Below are 18,432 nucleotides of genomic sequence, written 5' to 3' on the forward strand. Positions count from 1 at the left end.
GAGCTTTGTTCTTTATTCTTTTGTAACCATCAGAATTTTGCTATTAAAACAATTACCAAGCAGATAGTGGTGCATATTCGTGGTACTTAGCCACTTAGACATAATCTCATCCCTCTACTTCAGCAGCACCAATGTGTTTCAGTTCAAGTGTTCAACTCATAATTTGTTAATCAGACTAAGCTTACTGCGGCTTGATCAGCTCAGATGAAAATGAGCCATGAGGAAAACAGGACAAGGATATTTGCTTGGGTGATAAGAATATACCAAGATTGCTACAAAAACGGTGTGGAAAGCACCTAAGAAAGACTGGATTAAACTGAATGTGGTTGCAAGCTATAACACAAAAGACTGGAATGCATCATTTGGATATGTTCTAAGAGACTCGAAAGGTTTTTTTATGGGTGCAGGATCAAGCCGAGGGAAATCCGACGGTGCAGAACAAGCCGAAAGTGAAGGACTGCTCAAGGCCTTGGAATGGAGCAGGAAGTTTAAGTGCAAAGAACTAGAAGTAGAACTGGACTGTACGACTGCTAATGACTACCTAAAGCAACATAAAACCAGCTTGTCATGGAGATCGATGTTGATATTAGATGACGTACTAACTATTATGTCCACTTTTGGGACGGTTTTGTGTAACTGGGTGCATGGAACTGGTAATGAAGCAGCACACCAAATATATCAAAACAATGTCTTAAGGTTAAGATGTTGGCGCCGACTCCCGCCGAGGGACTTGTCTATGACGTCGACTGTAGGAAATATTCTTAGAAAAATTCATTTCTGTGGTACCTAGATCTCGTGCAGACACGTGCAGAAACTGACTACTCTCTATTCCTCCATACTCCACTCAGTAAGTCAAGCCAGCATGACCGTACAAAAATCTCACAATTAATTGTTTTTTTCGATATCGAAATTATTTGGATTTCTAGTGGTTGTAATGATAAAAGAGATATCCTCATCTTCAGCACTGGGTATAGTAGAAGTTCATTACAATCAGAATTAGTAATCTCGCAAACATAAAAAATGGCAACGGAAGCAAACAAAAATTCCATTATCACATCGAATTATGATCGGTTAAAGGAACTAAAAGCGTTCGATGAGACTAAAGCTGGTGTCAAGGGACTTGTTGACAATGGTGTAACCAAGATTCCTACAATCTTTGTAACACCAACGGATGACCTGGCGACAAAACCAACTTCAGATGATGTTCAGCTAAAAGTTCCATTAATAGATCTTGAAGGATTTGATAAAGATGACGCAAAACGCAATGAAGTCATTGAAGAAGTTCGACGTGCATCAGAAACATGGGGTTTCTTTCAATTAGTAAACCATGGGATCCCAACTTATGTTTTGGATGAGATGATTGATGGTGTGCGTAGGTTCAATGAACAACCAAATGAGGATCAAGTCGATGTACTATAGTCGTGATGTTACCAAAAGAGTGATATACAATAGCAACTTTGATTTGTATCAAGCACCTGCAACCAACTGGAGGGACACATTTCTATGCACTATGGCTCCTGATTATCTCAACCCAGAAGAGCTACCGGAAGCATGCAGGTATACACACACCGTTGGGTTAGTTGGTTAATCTGTACTTCAGTACTTGTCGAGGTAAATTACAATATTTACACCTACTATATATACACCTTTCTATTCAGGATGTCATCGAACAGACTGCAATGCACAACTTTCTTTGTAGTTTTTTGCATCTCAATGTCTAGTCAAAAGCTTCCAGACTTGAGTTTCTTTCTGCTTCCTTTTTTGGCTAACGTGGTCTGTCACCAGCATTTGGTTGGTTCTAGTTACCATGGAGTCAATTGTTATTTTTTTGCTAACCACGTCTCGGCCAGCTTACACGCACCTCGACTAATCCAGGGCCTGGTTGGAAATTTGACCGGGTACTGCCTCGCCAGTGACCTAGATGGGAATCAAACCAGTGACCACTGGGGAGCAAACCCAAGGCCGGACCAGTTGTGCTATGGAGTCAATGGTTTCTCTAATTGAAACTCTATTACAAAGGATTACAGACAGCAAAAAGTTGTATTATATGATATTTTGATATGTTAGCATCAGACATACTAACAAATGCATACGAACTTATAGGGATATTGTAGTAGGCTACACAAAGCATGTTACAGGATTGGGAACTATACTTTTGGAATTGCTATCAGAGGCTCTTGGACTCGACCACAACCACCTTAAAGACATGGATTGCGCGGAGGGGCTTTCGGTTCTCTGTCACTACTACCCAGCATGTCCAGAACCAAAATTGACATTGGGAGCTACCAGGCATTCTGACAATGACTTTCTAACAATTCTTCTACAAGATCAGATTGGTGGTCTACAAGTTCTTTATCAGAATCAGTGGATAGATGTCCCTCCTATTCATGGATCCTTAGTAATAAACATTGGGGATTTTCTGCAGGCAAGTAATTCCTTTGTGGTGTTGCTATATAGACCTTTGTGCATTCCTAAGTCATACTTTTAAATATCTGCATGCTAAAAGTTTTGAAACTACAACAGAAAATCACACTTCTGAATAACATGGGTCAGCACTTTAGCATCATAGTTTTAGGGCAAAAATGGGGTGTTACATTAGGTGGTTCTATTTTGATGGTTGAGTGGTTAAAATGATTCTCATTCTTACATTAGGTGGCACTAATGTTTTCAGTGAACCAAGAAAGAGGATTAACCAGAGTTTTAATTTGTTCTAATTGTATATTGCAATGCAGCTTGTCTCCAATGATAGACTTAAGAGCAGTGAACACAGAGTGATAGCCAACAGAGAAGGTCCAAGAATATCAGTGGCGTGTTTTATGAGCACATTTCCCGATCAGAAATCAACAAAGTTATATGGTCCCATCAAAGAATTGTTATCAGAAGAAAATCCCCCTATATATAGGGAAACCACAATTAGAGACTATTTTATTTATTACTACCAAAAAGGACTTGATGGGAACTCTGCCCTTACACATTTCAGACTCTAAGTTTAGCTTTGTTAGTCATGGAGGAACTGATGGCTCATTGCTATACTTTAAAGAAAGAACCAAATACATATGTTGCTTAAATGTATGTTTTAATGATAGAAGATGGATTACATATAACTCTTGAATTGTCAATGTATCTATTTACAAAGTTAATTTGGATATTTTACATGAAGGAATGACAGATTTACTTCCGAAGGAGGAAATGTTGATCAGATTTGCGTCTACATTTTATAGTAGATGTGTCCATGGTCTTGATTTTCTCGGGTAGAGACTTAATGGAAGGTTGAAATATTGATGGCATTATATGGAATGAATGTTCAGTGTCTTCTTACTTGTACTGTTGTACACGATTGTGTAGCAAAGATTGCTAGAAAGAATATTCATCCAATCATCTAAAGAACAAAAAATTCGACAGACGGACAAACAAAGAAAAAGATTTTAAAACCTCTTACATTCTTCGTGAGCAATTTGGTGCCACCAGTTCCAGTGGAAATGCAATGCCTGCCATGGCATAATATTGATTTCTAATTGTGGTCGTCTTCATTGTTTCAAGAAGGCTTCGTCTTATTTTGTACTGTCTTGATCTTTTCAATGATGCTTTCTTTGTCATTTGATAGTTGAAAATGGATAACGTTGTTTTCATTTAATTATCTTTCAATGAGTCAATGCTACTGTTCTTTCAGATATTGCTTGCCTTTCAACAGAAAATCTTTCAGGATGTTCGTCAATGTACAAAGCGAAAGGCATAGTTTTCATAGAAGGCTATTGTGTGATGAAGAAGCGATTAATAACTAAAAAGTTGCTAATAAGCCAACCTTATTCGGAAATGTGTAGTACGATAAATCTCATTGCAGCATTTGACAGTTGTGATCAAGAAAATTATGCAGATATGTAGTGGTTGTTATTATGATTAAAGAATGCTCCTCGGCTCATACATTATATCCCATGAAAACTGACAAATTTTCAGATTTTCTATCATTTCATCGCAATTTAATATCACACAAGATGATACCAACTAATTTGTTTGTTAACCAACTTGAAGGGATGTAGTGATAGACTACTCAAAGCGTGTAACGGAATTGGGAATTAGACTGTTGGAATTGATATCAGAAGCTCTCGAAGTCAGCCCCAACCACCTTAAAGACATGGATTGTGCGGAGGGGCTTTTCGGTTCTCTGTCACTACTACCCAGCATGTCCAGAACCAGAAGTCCAGAATTGACCTTGGGAGCTAGCTAACATTCTGACAATGACTTCCTAACAATTCTTTTACAAGATAAGATTGGTGCTCTACAAGTTCTTTATCAAAATCAGTGGATCGATGTCCCTCCTATGCGTGGATCTTTAGTAATAAATATTGGTGATTTACTGCAGGCAAGTATCTCTTCTCCTTTAAATTATGTTGTTGCTATATAGACGGATGTAGATGTCTGAAGTCTTATTTTCTAACAATTTGCAGAAAACAAGGTTTTATAATTACAGCCAATTACCAAACAAAAACAAAATTTGTACTTCTGAATGAAATGGTTTGGCATCTTAGTTCATAATGGAAGAATGATGTGTATAAATATGTCAATGGCGCTGGCCATGCGCAAGGTTGTTATTGACTATGATTGAGTGGTAAAAGTTTCCAATTTTCGTATAGGGCAATACCAATCTTTTAGTTCTAATTTGTTCTGATGGTATACTCCAATGCAGCTTGTCTCCAATGATAGACTTAAGAGCAGTGAACACAGGGTGATAGCCAACAAAGAAGGTCCAAGAATGTCAGTGGAATGTGTCTTCAGTACATTTATACAGGGTTCCACAAAGTTATATGGTCCGATCAAAGAGTTGTTATCAGAAGAGAATCCCCCCATATATAGGGAAACCACACTTAAGGACTACATGCTTATTACTACCAAAAGGGACAAGATGGGATCTCTCCTCTTACACATTTCAAGCTCTAAGTTCAGATTTGTTAGCTTCGGGAGAAGCGATGGTTCGTTGATGTTGTTTAAACTCAGGGACCAAGTTGAATAAAATGTTGTTTATGTTTAAAGATGGAATGTTGTGTGAAGCTTAAATTACCAATAAATTATTGTCTGCAAACTCACTATGGATAATAACTATCTTATCAATATAACATCTATCTTCGGCTTATGTACGGATCTGTATTGCAAGTGGCTTATCTTCGGCAAAGTATATGCAAGAATGTAATTGGCTTTTCTTTCTTTAATGCAAAGGGGTAAGGGACCTCTATAACAACCCTGCTTACCTACCAAAAAAAAAAATGGTATTAGCTTGGGTAAGATTCTTATGTGTCTGAGGTTGATCAAGAGGATATCTTTTACGCAATTCCATTCTCTGCAAAGTTTAAATGTTGATTCTTATAAGGAAAAATACAATCCGACCATTTTCTTATTTATGACTATTTAAATTAAGTTCATACTTTCACGGTCTACACATTAAAAATTAATTAGATTAGCTTTTGAATTATTGAAATTCATTGATGGTCTGTTATATGTGGTAATAGCTTTTGATTTGTTATTTTTATTTGCACTTCAAATTCTCTAAAACACGGGTTCAACACAATTCTTACTTTAAACAACTCGAGCCATAAAATAAATCTACATTTAAACTTTTAATAGCCACATTTGTATCTAGAGCATACTTCTACAAGTTCAATGAAAGGAAATTGAAATGCTCTACAATCATCATTCCATACCGCACGGGTACATTGTACAACAGAAACTATCAAAATACGGTGAACACAGGCTGAAAGGTAAAATTAGCTTAGGATCTACCTCTGAATTTGTATTCTTTTGTCCCTTATTGGTAAATCAATGGGCGTCTGGGCCTCATGCGGGTGATCCGGCCCCTTGTACACCTTGAGATGATTGAAGAGGGCTCTACCTAGCTGCAGATCACAATACACACATAACACTGCTTTAATAGGAAAACTTATGACACTTTGCAAAACTGTTTTGAGTGTTTTCCAAGAAGGTGACAAACAAACAAGGTTTTGAGTGTTTTGAGTAAACTTTGGGTGTTTCAATTAACAAACAAGGTAATGACATTCATTACATCAGAAACCAAAACATTCTCACTCCCTCTTTGCAATTTGACTTCGGATAAAAGGAAATGCTAGCATGCAAATACATTGTTCAACTCTAGAGAAGATAGCAGTTTCTAAGTAGTCTTCACTTTATTTTCGTTTCCTTTTATTGCACAAAACAATGTTTCTGGCAGTGTGAAAAGCATAAACCCATCAAAATAAGTTTATGGCCAATAATAAGACCAGCCATGCTTAATGTAAATTGAAACAGTATGTTGCTCATCATAAAATATAATAAACAGCCTATTATGGGACATCTGCTCACATTTTTTGACTGGGAATTTTATGAAGACCTTAAACCATACCTGTGAATATACATCTAGAAATAGAACCACAATAAATAGCACAAACATCAACATAAATGATTTGGGTATGTACATCTATAACCATTTATGTATATAGTATACAAAAATATTGCATAATCTGAAGCCCCTCAAAGACACAAGTAAGAACAATAACAAGTTTAGGGGATCGATAAGCACAATCACTTAAGTTCCCACTGCCGATATTCAAGTATGTAGACTGATAAGGCTATGCATCAAATGAACTGAAGAGATGTATGGAAGAATAACTTCTTGATGATGCCCAATAGCAGTAATACTATTCTAAGACATGTTAATACACAAACTTAAAGATACTAGTGGGTTGGATTTCTTGTAGAGATACTAAATTTATTTCCTCAATCTGCTTCTAGTAGTATTGAGCAGGATAATGTTGGCAGTTGGCCATTTTTTATTTTTTATTTTTTATCAAATGGTAACAGTTGGCTTTCAGCCTAATCTACCGGTCTACCCTCAAACACTGACTGCCAATCCAGATAGTGATCAAGGTTTTCCCCTAATGAATTCACGATTGACGTGGAGTCAATTAGATCTTATTCATCTAGCAGAAGTCCCCTGTAGAAATGTAGAATAACAAGGCAAGCCCAAGATTTGCATCCAATAAACTTTTGTATGGACTTGTGTAACAAAATCACCTAATTCCAAGTCTTTATGGGATTCTACATATTTTCTGTCTTTGGCAGTCCCTTAACATTTAAAAAGAATAATGTCAATGCCCTTTTAGTGGAGCTCTGAATCCTATCCATGTTAGATGAGGTTGCTGAACTTAAAATAAGATGACGTTTCACAATATCAGAACCATTTTGCATGTTTTCGCTTCAATAATTAGCCCCCCTTTCTCTTCTTCTTCTTTAAGCTATAACATAAGTGAAGGAAAATGGAAACAGAATAGAAAACACTTAAAAAAAATTCAACTTACTCTCCCCTTTGGAAGCATCCCACGAACGGCATGTTCAATGATTCTTTCCGGAATTCTCTGTTGGAGCTGGTCAAAAGTTTCAACTGTCATACCTCCTGGTCTTCCAGAATGCCTTCTGTACAGCTTTTGGGTCCTCTTCTTACCAGATACCGCAACTTTTTCTGCATTCACCTTCATGTCCAAATGACAAAACAACCAGCTAAGACTTCAAATTAAGTGGAATAAATGGATATATATTTTTAGACACCATTATACATCCTCATTTTACATCAGTGACGAGAAGCTAGATTCCTATATAAAATCATATACAACCAAGAAAACTTTATGTGGTCCTTCCTCTTGCAATAATATTCTCCATTTATCCAAGTCAATTCTTAATCTATAGCTTCATCGATTGGTTCTAGTTATCTTACACAAGCGTAGAAATCATATTTATCTTGTAAAAACAGCACATATAAAATTAACAAAAACACTAGTCCTATCTGCACCCTGTAGTCAAAATCCAAGTGTCACTATACCAATGAATCCCCCAATTCTACAAAAGCACTAAATCACAAAATGCAGCAATTGTATCGACAAACTCAGACCCAACATTCAATTTTCCTTCTTACACATTGTACTCAAGTTAAAAATTCAATAATTCAAAATGCAATACTTCTATCTTAACGTAAATCACATACCACAATGACGAAAGCCCCCATATCGACACTAGGAGTATAAGTAACTAAATTCTTGCCACGAATATAATTAGCAATAGTTGAAGATAATCTTCCAAGAACTTTATCAGTTGCATCAACTATATACCATTTTTTATCTGTATTAATATGGTCGGATGCTTTTGGATACCATGTCTTATTCCAAATATCCTGCAAAATGCCAAATGCCCAAGGCCATTATCATTAAAAAACAGTAAAGAACATATTTTTATACAAAACACAACTACATTTAGAAGAAATGAGATAAAGGGTCTTACAGGTCCACTGATTTCATCATCTGCAAACATCCAACGTTGTTCTTGAGGCACTATAGATAAGTCTTGTGAACGGACTTGAAGTGGTTTTTGAGTGAGAGAAAGTGTTGTTGGTTTGAGTGTGAAGCCAAGAAATGGTGTCTTTGATGTGGAACCAAAAGTGAGTTTTGAGTGAAGTGTTGAGTGAGATGAGCAAGGTAGAGCCATTTTTTAAGTTTTGAGGTCTTGCAAATTTTTTTCTCGGTTTTGTGAAGTGTTATTTTTGTAGTGTTGGAATCTGGATAAGATAAACTGATAAGAACCGGTTTATTGAAACTGGGTCAGGGTCCCAATGAACCTGGTTCAAATGACCCGTTACATTTTTAAAATTGTTTTTAGAAATTCGACATGGAATAAATACGCATGAAGTATCGACTTGATTGGTGTTTCTTATATTGTCGGCAGATACAATTATGCCGATATTGGAATGCTGATATTACTAGAATAACTGCAATGCAGTGGGAGCGTGAGCGGAGGATGGAGAAGAAAGAAAGAGGGTTGGGTTTGGTTGAGGAGGGTTATGGGCGAAAGAGAGTCACGAGAGAGGGAGTAAGTGAAAAGAAGAAAAAGAGAGGGGTGTGCGTGAATGGGGGAGTAGTGGCGGAGAAGAGATCGGCTGGGGAGAAAGAGAGTGAAATTGTGAAGAAAGGGGGGGGGGGCACACAAATAACAATTTGCCCAACTCAAAAACGTATCGGCTGGGGAGAAAGAGAGTGAAATTGTGAAGAAAGGGGAGGGGGGCACACAAATAACAATTTGCCCAACTCAAAAACGTTCACTACCGCTCACTTGATTATGATTATTTTACAAAGTTAACAAATCAGAATTGGCTCAATATGTACATTGAAAGTCTATATGATCTCTTTTTTGGGTAAAAGAAACTAAATGATCTTGATTAACCGGAATCTGAAAATTTAAACTTTGCTTGTTAAGTAAGGTACCTTTTTTTTTGGATAGTGTTAAGGAAGGTACCGAAATACACCAACAAAGGGAAAAAAGAACTGAATTGCACTAGGCAAATTAAACTAACAAAAACAATAGATGCATAGTACGTGCGTACATTGCTTTTCTATATACTTTTCTCCCAAGTTTCTAACTGGGGGAATTGTGTTTTACAGAGGGAATTCAAGTCAGCAGACCGACTACCTCTGAAGATTGATGAAGTCTGTAATGAAATATGCCTACTTCATGATCGAGTTATGACCAAATGAGGATGCATTGTGTATTTCACTTCTATAACTATCAGTACTGCGTTTCAAGCCCATACACACAGCGGTTGAAAGCTTGGATTTCATAGGCTTCACCAAACATATATATTTAGTGGAGAACCACTGAACTTATGTGGACGAGGAACTTCGGAGATTCTTAGAAGTACGCAACACTGAAACAGAAGCAACTTCTCGATTAGTATAACTTGGACATGACTCCAATTTCTCTGAATAGCTCAGAAAGGAGAGTATCTGAATAGAGTTTGAATAGATGGTCTGCAGACTTGCTCTTCAAGTTCTACTCCACAATTATTCGACAATCACGTCAATCATTTAGTGCCTTAATTACCACATTGAATCGGATCTTCCAGCTCTTTCATGGCATTGTACTAGTCTTTGCATGATCTTCAAGATATCGTCGTACACGTTGATATACATAGTTACTCTTCATATAACTTAAATATGACCTCTCAATAGAATTCATATAAACCATCGGGATCTGGATAAAAGCTTTACTAGGCTACTAGCCAGATTGACATCCATAACCGGTTGTTCCCACCCAAATCTTCAACGGCTTCCCACCCAAATCTTCAATGGCTTCAATATAGAGATGTGAGTGCACCTTGTATTAGGACAGCTAGACAAATTATGTGTAATCCACCAATGATAGAACCACTTGGGGTTTTACATATTACAAATTGAGGATTTGAGTTATAACCTTTTACATATATAGCAACTTCAATGTGTTGTTACATAGTTTTTTACCACCCTTTGTAAGGAGCGCTTTGTTCTCATCGAGGAAACCTCCCTTTCAACGATATATGTCAAGGAAAGTACCACACTTCGCAAGCAATACAATCACTCAACACGAGATTATGGTGTTCACCAGTGGACATCAGCTACATGTAGTGAAAATAACCTTGCATGACGAAAATGCTCAAGGCTATCTTGTTTGTTTAGCATTCAGAATTGTCTTCAGTACCAATAGATGGCTTGAAACAACCTATAGATGCATATTAAAGTAGTTCCAGTAAGTTTAGACAACTGGTCTAGAATCCTGGGCTTTGGAGTTGTGAGATCTTCTGGGAGTTTCGCCGCTATTGGAAGCAGAGTTCACGTAACTGAATTTAGTGTGAATGGTCGACGTAACAACCATTTCTTGCGAAAATCATGAGTAGCATACATACCAAAGAAGGTGCTTCTATGGATAACGAATAACAGGCACTGAAAGTTGGAACATACATACCAAAGAAACTTCTGCTATGGCCAAACCAATAACAGGTACTGGAGAGGAGAACTTGGTAAAACCCAACCTCCCACTGCTGCACTCATGTTTAGCCATCTTTCTGTCTCTTAGATCTAAAGAAGCTCTCTGTTGGCAAAAGCAATGAAGGTTTAACGTTTCTTTATAGCAAAGCATATGACACTGAGATCTTCAAATGTCAAAGCTTCACATGGAGGAAAGTAGAATGCTGATTCGTTTTTACTTTAAAAATTGAATGCAAACAAAAACAGTACCTATCACTTCCTCCAACTTGTTATCTTATCTTATCTTATCGTATCTTATATATAAAGAGGATATTTTCCAATTAGTCCCCGTATTCCTAGTTTTAGACCAAAGATTTAAATTCAAAGGTACCGGAAAGTTAGACAACCACTTTCTTTTTGCTCTTTGCGAAAAGGGTAAATTGGTAATTTAAAGCATTTCCAGGACTAAACCAAGTTTGAAAGTTCAAATCAAACACTTTGCATCTCCATTCATGATATTCCCAATTAAAACCAGTTAAGTTGGAAAGTTCAAATCAAACATTTTGCAACCAACAAAACATAAATTTAAACCCTGTTTTCATTTTCATAATCAAAAGTAATACTTTCTTTCATTTTCGTTTTCTAATATTCTTAAATCCTGTAATATAAGTCTGCAATTTTCCAACAGTAATGTCTTCTTGCCTTTGATATGGTTGGAACAATTGTTTTCGTTCTTTTCATTCTAAGCATTTGAGAACAAAAAAATGATACTTTGATGTGATTATCTTTCAACCATGGTTGTGGAGCCAAGTTTACCATTAATTGGTATTATTACATTGACTGATTGTTCAAGCCATGGGTTTTTAATTCTAACATGCATGTTTTAATTGAGTGTTTGTATTTTTTTAAGGAAGAAAAAATATAATATATATCCAATTTTAATGACATTGAACAGACCCTATTCATATATAGCGATAGCTTCTTACAGGCTCAATTGAATGGGAATAATGACTTCTTTGTTTGCTGATTTATTCTTTCACTATTTTCATTTATTTATTTTTTGAATTATTTGTGAAAATCCCTCTTGAGGTTATGTGGAAAACTTTTGGAATTAGTAGGTGTTAACCTTATGGATCTTTATTTTATTTTTTTTGTTATGGATACTGACAGTCTGATTTATCATTTGTTTAGGAGGATGTGTGGTGGTTTAATTTCTAGAGTCGACGTGGGAAGAAGAAACCCATCGAAAAATCTGCAGATGAGCTGAACTAGGAACTGGATAACTATCCCGCTGAAGCCGTTAACACTTCCTATTGTGTTGGTATACGTACGGTCGGTACGGAGAATGAGCTGATCAAAAGCGGCGGTTGGAGCAGTAATGCTGCTGTCCATATCAGTAAGTGGGTTTTGGGGTTGAATTAAGAAGCAGGAACTAAAGTGGTTTCCAATTTTTTTTTTTTTTTTTTTTTTTTTCCAGATTTTTTGTCTTTGAAATATATTGTGAAATATTTTTCATGTTTGCTATCTGATTTGTATTTTATTTCTTGCATGGATGATTCTACCTGTATAGCACATGTAATCTTTGATCGAGGTACATCAAATTTAGAGATGAACACCAGCGTGAGGAAGAAGCCTATAACTCCCTAATTTGGCTGAAAGGTTAGTTTCTTCAATAGTGGTGTGAAACTGATTGGATTGTTATGTTGTAATGTTCTAGATATTTTACAATTCCAAAGTTTTTGATTGATTAAAATTGTGCTTAAGGTTTGTTGCCGATCAACTATATTCATTGCAAACCAGTTGAGACTTAAGAGTAATCACCTTGGCTCAAGCAGCACAATTTACAAGTTTGGTATTTTTTTCAACAAGCCGAAGCAAGAAACCCAGTAGGAAGATATTGAAGTTCAATCAAATGTGAGTTTTCAGCCATGGGCTTCATTGTTTACTTTTATATATCTTCGATTCTCCGATATGGGTATATTTGATTTCTTTATTGGCAATGTTTTCCTATAATCATCTACAAACTATGCTATGGGTGCTTCATTTTTTTTTCTTCTTTGTTTATCTTTCTTATATATATTTTGGTGGTGTTTGAATTTTTCTTTAACACAGGATTGATTTGGACAGATGGCTGGAATTTCATTGCAAGCATAGCCATATAAAATGAAAAAAATATCATTTCATGCTAAATATAAGATGTCTTTATGAGTTTTCATATTTGAAATGCTGTTTTTTTTTTTTCCAGTGATGGTATGTGACCTTAGTCCTTAGCTCAAGCATAAACCTTTTATTCATTAATTTTATCTTATCATGAGTATTAGGGGTGGGAATTTGGCCCTAACGACCCTAACCCGGCCCTGACCGACCCGACCCTAAGCCCTATAAAGCCCTTACAACTAAAGCCCTCACAGAGTTTAGGGCAGGGCCGACCCGGCCCTAATGCCTTCTAAGGTAGGGTCAGGGCTAAGGTTCTGAAACATATGCCCGACCCTAACTAAGCCCTAACCAAGCCCTAGTTATAATTTCACTATAAAATACACAACTAAAACTATCAAACTCCTTGTTACATATTTTCAATTAAAATAACACTGTCATTTGTAATTTATCACTTACCGTATGGGTACTTTTAATAACTTGTCTTATATCATAAAAACTTGTAAACCTAATTGTTTCTATCTCACAACTCACGTACACCTCACAACTCCCGTCTAACCTAGTCGCCAAGAATAATAATGAGCATTGGGCACTAGCCTAATGAAAAATAGGTTGACGTCAGTAAAAACTCATTCTATACTCTTATTTGTCTTTGTGTTCTTCAATGTTAAATGTAATTTTGGTGAGATTTGAGTACAAGAAATAACGGATTTATGTCATTGAAAGCTCATTTCAAAATGTGTCTTGTGCATTTTAACTGTAATTTTGAAATATAAATATGAATCTCTATGTACTTCAGTTTATTAGATTGTGGATATGCATTTTAAATTGTTTGACTTATCAAGAATTATTACTAGATTGGTTGTTATTCAAATTTCAAAGTGGTGGGACTTTGAGTTTGCAAATCTTTGAAATTTTTTTGTAATATAAATGAGTTTTAAAAGGGTGATCTTGGACATACCCATAAAAACACTCCCGTACCCCAACTTTGAAATAAATAAATAAAATTGTTTAAGACACATTTAGGTTCCTAAATTACCCTTTATTTTATTAAGTATATCAAAAACAAAACAAAACAAGTGTTTATCCTTCCAGCAAACACAAACCCTTCGCACTTATTTTCCTTTTTTTCTGTCATTTTTTTTCTCCTTTATGAAAGGAATTAGAAAGAGATAAAATTGTAGAATTTAGTCTTCTTCCTCCTCTCACTCATCAGCCATTAATGTATTTTTTTCCTCATTGCAGCTCCTTGCTATCTTTCTCATTTTCCGCTTGAGAAATTTTCAATTTGATATATTTCTACTAAACTCCTTTAACCCTTCTACAATGATGAAGAAGAAGTAATTGCAATAAGAAAAAAAAAATCAAATTTGAAGCAACTTCTAGAAGAAGAAAAAAAAAACAATTTGTTTTTTGGGCATTCTTTTACCTTTATTAGAAGTTCTCTTATTGAGTAGTGTGTTGTAGTAACATAAAGATTCTTCAAGGTCCAGAGTATTATTTTCAATTTTTTTTATTTGTTGTTTCCTTTTGGAATGAGTCTCTCGGTCTTTTTGTTTTTTCTCTTTCTTTACCCCTATTGGAAATATCTCAAATTAATTTGGAAGATATTATTGGATTGAAGCGGTTATTGGGGTATGGCAAAAACTGAGTTAGTTATGGGGTGTACGGGAGTATTTTTGTGGATATGTCAAAAATCACCTTTTTAAAATTGATGCAGTAAAAAGAAGAAAATATATAGGCCTGGCCCTAAACTGTTAAAGAGGGCTTAGGGTAGGGTCAGGGCTTGAAATTTAGACTTATGACCCGGCCCGACCCGGCCCTATGGGGACTTTAGGGCCGGGCTAGCCCGACCCGGCCCATTGCCCACCCATAATGAGTATGCATCTCTTTTCTTTTCACTTCAATTTTCTCTAATTATTCAATTTTGTTGTTGTTGTTGTTGTTGTTGTTGTTTTAATATATGGTTGTTCAGTGATGACGTATCATGTTCGTGATGTATCGTCAATTTTCTTATGCTTTGGCCTTGATGATATGATTGTAGAGCTTAACTAGGAGCAGGTGAAAGGCATAACCAAAGAGATGCCCCCATTCTGGTGGATAAGCTAGGACAAAACTTGAGTATCGTATTTCTCTTCTTTTATTTGCCTTCAGTCGGGTCATCAAGTGTTTAGATATATAAAACAAACATTACATTTACATTTAGTGGGCTGCTAGCCTTTTGATCTTCTTAATTGTAAATGAGCTTGATTTGGGGAATTAGCTTAGTCATGTGACATTGGAGTTGTTTGATTTTATCATTTCAAGATTTATAATCGGTTCTAATAAGAAATATATTTTCCCAAATATGCAAGTGGTGGTGTTCATTTTTTCGTCAATTACCTAGGTTTTTCTTCTTCATTTATTTTCGGTGTGTGACGACCTGACGGAGAAACATTTATGTATTTTGGCTACAATTTGTCGTACTTAGGTTGGTATGATGACATTGTTATTGTTAGTAATGGTACAGGCATTTAACAGGAATATCTGAGGGAGTCTGTAAATGCCTTTTACTGTTTAAATGCCAAAACGGGGGAAGAAGAAAAACGTTTAGGATGCAAGACAGTGGAATTTCTGGTTCAAGAAGAAGTCTAGAACGCACCAAAAGTGTTCATATATATTCAAATTTATTACACTAGCAATTCTCCATACGTTAGCATCCTCCAACAAGAAGAAGAGTCAATTAAAAAAAAAAGGTCAATCTAATCATCTATACAGTCAGGAAAATATATTAAAGGCTTTTAATAAACCTGAAATGAAACCATATGAGCAGCAGTAATATTCAATATCGAGTAGAGCATTTACCTATTATGAATTCAAAGGTTTTACGATTCAATTATACGTTTTACGATAGTTCCAAAGATTGAATATGTTATGGAAAGCACTACAGAAATGAGACAGACTTTCATGATAATCTGCATCTCAATTTTGAAGATTGACAAGGCTAGAAAGTGTGAAACTCTGCTAAAACGTCCATATCTTCTCAATAAGATCATTGCACTGGATTGATGTGTCAGAAGAGGATGACATTCATTTTTTCTCCAAAGGCAATACCATTCCCAAGCATATACATCACTTCGTCCAGGCACTCTCGCTTCCTCCAAAGGCCTCAATTGAAACAACTTAAACCTTGAAATCGAGTCATTTCAAATTCAATGTACCAGTTGCACTTAACTCTCGTGTTTCCTAATATGGTTCCATGTCGAACATGCTGGATTTTGCTTTTACGGCCCGTTACTAGCTGCCTCACTGCGCTCGTGCTTTTGTCAACCAATAATCCAGTATCAGCACTGGCTAAAGAGATGTCAATCCGGTTAAATTTCGCCCAAAGTCTAAAAACAAATTGAAGCCCAATCAATAAATTCAGACCAAACACGAATGAAGCACATCCTGAATCTTTAGGGCCGAGCTGCGGACTTACCCCAAAAGATTGAAGCTTAGGGCATGATCCTACTTACTAATACTGGCTTCTCTACATTCTTAGGTGTTGTTATTTCCTTATTTCATTATGTCTTTTACCTCATTGGGATGGAGGGTGAACAATTTTAATTTAACAACAATGTCTAACACTAGGCTTAATAATTACTTTTAATATAATAGTTAGAAATACTGTAAGAAATCTAAGCATGCTTACACGAAACATAAATTAGGCACGTGTAGTATTAACCGCATGTAATGCACAACATGACACCTCTGACATACAAAAGTTCTGTCTATTGGAAGCAATATTAGAGTTTTTAATACCAGTCCAACAATTTTTTTTTTTATGAAAAACACTAGCATTTTGCCTAGTACACCAATCTGTATTATGGATGTTTCTATAATCAAAATTGTTGCCGCTTAACAAACTGTTTCTATAATCATCTAGGCCGCATACCATAATGAGTATGCACAATGGATCACGCTTATAATGCCTCTGCACTCCTTCATTGTGCACTATACACTTGCTGCTAACTACTCGATCATTACACTTAATGTAATTTTACTATCAAAGAACCAACATTCCATTGCATTATGTTAATCAAGTAGAAGCCCGAAACCTGCCAAAGTTCTGCATGTGGAGTTGGGTGCTAATAGAGTTGGGTGCTAATAACATTTTCAGAATGAGGACCAATAACCAATGTAAGAATTGATCAAAGGATTATGCGACTAACAACAGGGTGAAACATATGTAATTCAACGATGCAACTAGCATCTATAATTTCTTCATTTTCCTTTTGTCGCCTCTATACAGATGGTTTGAAAAAATCAACACTCCATCATTTGAATCATTCAATCTCTATACACATGAAATAAGATCCACATTATATTGAAAGTTTTTAAATGGTAATCTTGTCACATAGCCATCTTTTGGAAATTTTTTATTTACACATTCAATTCACTCCACATATTATATCCGACTTAATAGATCTATAGAACAAATATTAACAGTGTCCGATGTTTTTTTTTCTAATTGTTTCTCAATGAAAAAAAAAAAAAAAAAATCTTTTGTTAGCTAGCTACAATTTGTTTCTATGTCCAAGCTACCTACTTATTTAAACTGACCAAAATATTTAAAACCACAAAAAAAAGAGCTAACGTATTCGCTAGATCATTTTGAAGACAATGATAAAAAAAAAAAAAAATATATATATATATATATATATATATATATATATATATATATATATATATATATATATATATATTATTATTTTTTTTTTTTAGATATTTTATTCTCCAGTGTAGAATAACAATTATGTTGCACACCATGATATAATATTCTTATATCTTACAAGTGGTACACTCATATGAATCCAACAATATTCATCAATCACATATAAATGCTCGACAAGATAATTACATGTAGAGAAAAAAAGAGTTTTTTCCTGTTTTTTACGTTCAGAGCGCGCCTGCGCCTTTCAGTGGTCCGATGGAATCTCATAGTCGATGAATTGGGCGACCCAGCTCAAAAAGCCTAGCCAGCGCTCACCCGTCTTTCGAAGAGGATGGCGCCAAGCCTTCGAGCCTTTTTTTTGGGCTTATTTTACAAGAACGCGGTTTTGGTTTTTTTGGTATAAAAACAAAATCAGTTTTTTGGAAAACCTAACTTTTCCAAAACCAAGAAAGAGAGAGATTATAAGAGAGCAATTCTTTGTGAGTTGAGTGTTCATTCTTTGTGAGTGAATTGAAAGACTTGTAATCATTTTCGGGACATCTAGTAAAGCTTGGAACTTCCTTGATGTGGAAGTAGGCAAATTGCCGAACCGATATATATCTCGTCTTGTGGTTTGTTCTTCCTTTACATTAATTGTTTTACTTTATATGCTTGTTATTTGATATTGAGAAGTGTTGGGATATTGCCTGGAGGGTGTTGAAGTCTTGTCTAGTGTGAAGGATCGATCTTTGTGTAGGATTGATCCGTTTGTTGTGGGTAACGTTGTTTCCGCAC

General features: G+C 35.7%; 1 protein-coding gene, 1 long non-coding RNA gene and 2 pseudogenes across 6 annotated transcripts; 3 read left to right on the top strand and 1 right to left on the bottom strand.

The window, feature by feature from the left end:
* The first annotated feature begins 695 nt into the window (after positions 1 to 695).
* On the top strand, positions 696 to 3,199 carry LOC147478354 (1-aminocyclopropane-1-carboxylate oxidase homolog 3-like; annotated as a pseudogene). Its single transcript, XR_015208724.1, has 3 exons — positions 696 to 1,557; positions 2,104 to 2,425; positions 2,733 to 3,199. The product of XR_015208724.1 is annotated as a 1-aminocyclopropane-1-carboxylate oxidase homolog 3-like (transcript).
* Positions 3,200 to 3,813: 614 nt separating this feature from the next.
* On the top strand, positions 3,814 to 4,935 carry LOC147478355 (1-aminocyclopropane-1-carboxylate oxidase homolog 1 pseudogene; annotated as a pseudogene). Its single transcript, XR_015209861.1, has 3 exons — positions 3,814 to 3,878; positions 4,030 to 4,360; positions 4,685 to 4,935. The product of XR_015209861.1 is annotated as a 1-aminocyclopropane-1-carboxylate oxidase homolog 1 pseudogene (transcript).
* A 645-nt stretch (positions 4,936 to 5,580) lies between these two features.
* Positions 5,581 to 8,968, bottom strand: EMB1473 (Ribosomal protein L13 family protein). The gene is made up of 4 exons (XM_086584040.1): positions 8,317 to 8,968; positions 8,024 to 8,209; positions 7,344 to 7,514; positions 5,581 to 5,885 (listed from the first exon to the last, which is right to left on the bottom strand). The coding sequence occupies exons 1-4, from the start codon at positions 8,518 to 8,520 to the stop codon at positions 5,769 to 5,771; spliced, it is 678 nt and encodes a 225-aa protein (XP_086440166.1). The 5' UTR covers positions 8,521 to 8,968; the 3' UTR covers positions 5,581 to 5,768.
* A 2,214-nt stretch (positions 8,969 to 11,182) lies between these two features.
* LOC147478357 (uncharacterized) lies at positions 11,183 to 15,308 on the top strand. 3 transcript variants are annotated; one of them, XR_015209439.1, is made up of 6 exons: positions 11,183 to 11,424; positions 12,000 to 12,204; positions 12,379 to 12,467; positions 12,573 to 12,722; positions 12,921 to 13,122; positions 14,843 to 15,308. It is a non-coding gene; the product is annotated as an uncharacterized LOC147478357 (long non-coding RNA). The 3 variants fall into 3 exon arrangements; XR_015209438.1 differs by lacking the exon at positions 12,921 to 13,122 and having other exon boundaries at positions 12,379 to 12,722; positions 14,938 to 15,308; XR_015209440.1 differs by lacking the exon at positions 12,921 to 13,122 and having other exon boundaries at positions 11,184 to 11,424; positions 12,379 to 12,722; positions 15,007 to 15,308.
* The last annotated feature ends 3,124 nt before the right edge of the window (positions 15,309 to 18,432 follow it).

The sequence above is a fragment of the Coptis chinensis genome, chromosome 9, assembly GCF_015680905.1.
Source record: "Coptis chinensis isolate HL-2020 chromosome 9, ASM1568090v1, whole genome shotgun sequence".
NCBI lineage: Eukaryota > Viridiplantae > Streptophyta > Magnoliopsida > Ranunculales > Ranunculaceae > Coptis > Coptis chinensis.

Coding starts and splice junctions, on each gene's coding strand:
- EMB1473 (XM_086584040.1), bottom strand. CDS start 8,520: ATGGCTCTACCTTGCTCATCTCACTCAACACTTCACTCAAAACTCACT. Junction 8,210..8,316: donor ATGATGAAATCAGTGGACCT/GTAAGACCCTTT, acceptor GGCATTTTGCAG/GATATTTGGAATAAGACATG. Junction 7,515..8,023: donor TGGGGGCTTTCGTCATTGTG/GTATGTGATTTA, acceptor TTGGACATGAAG/GTGAATGCAGAAAAAGTTGC.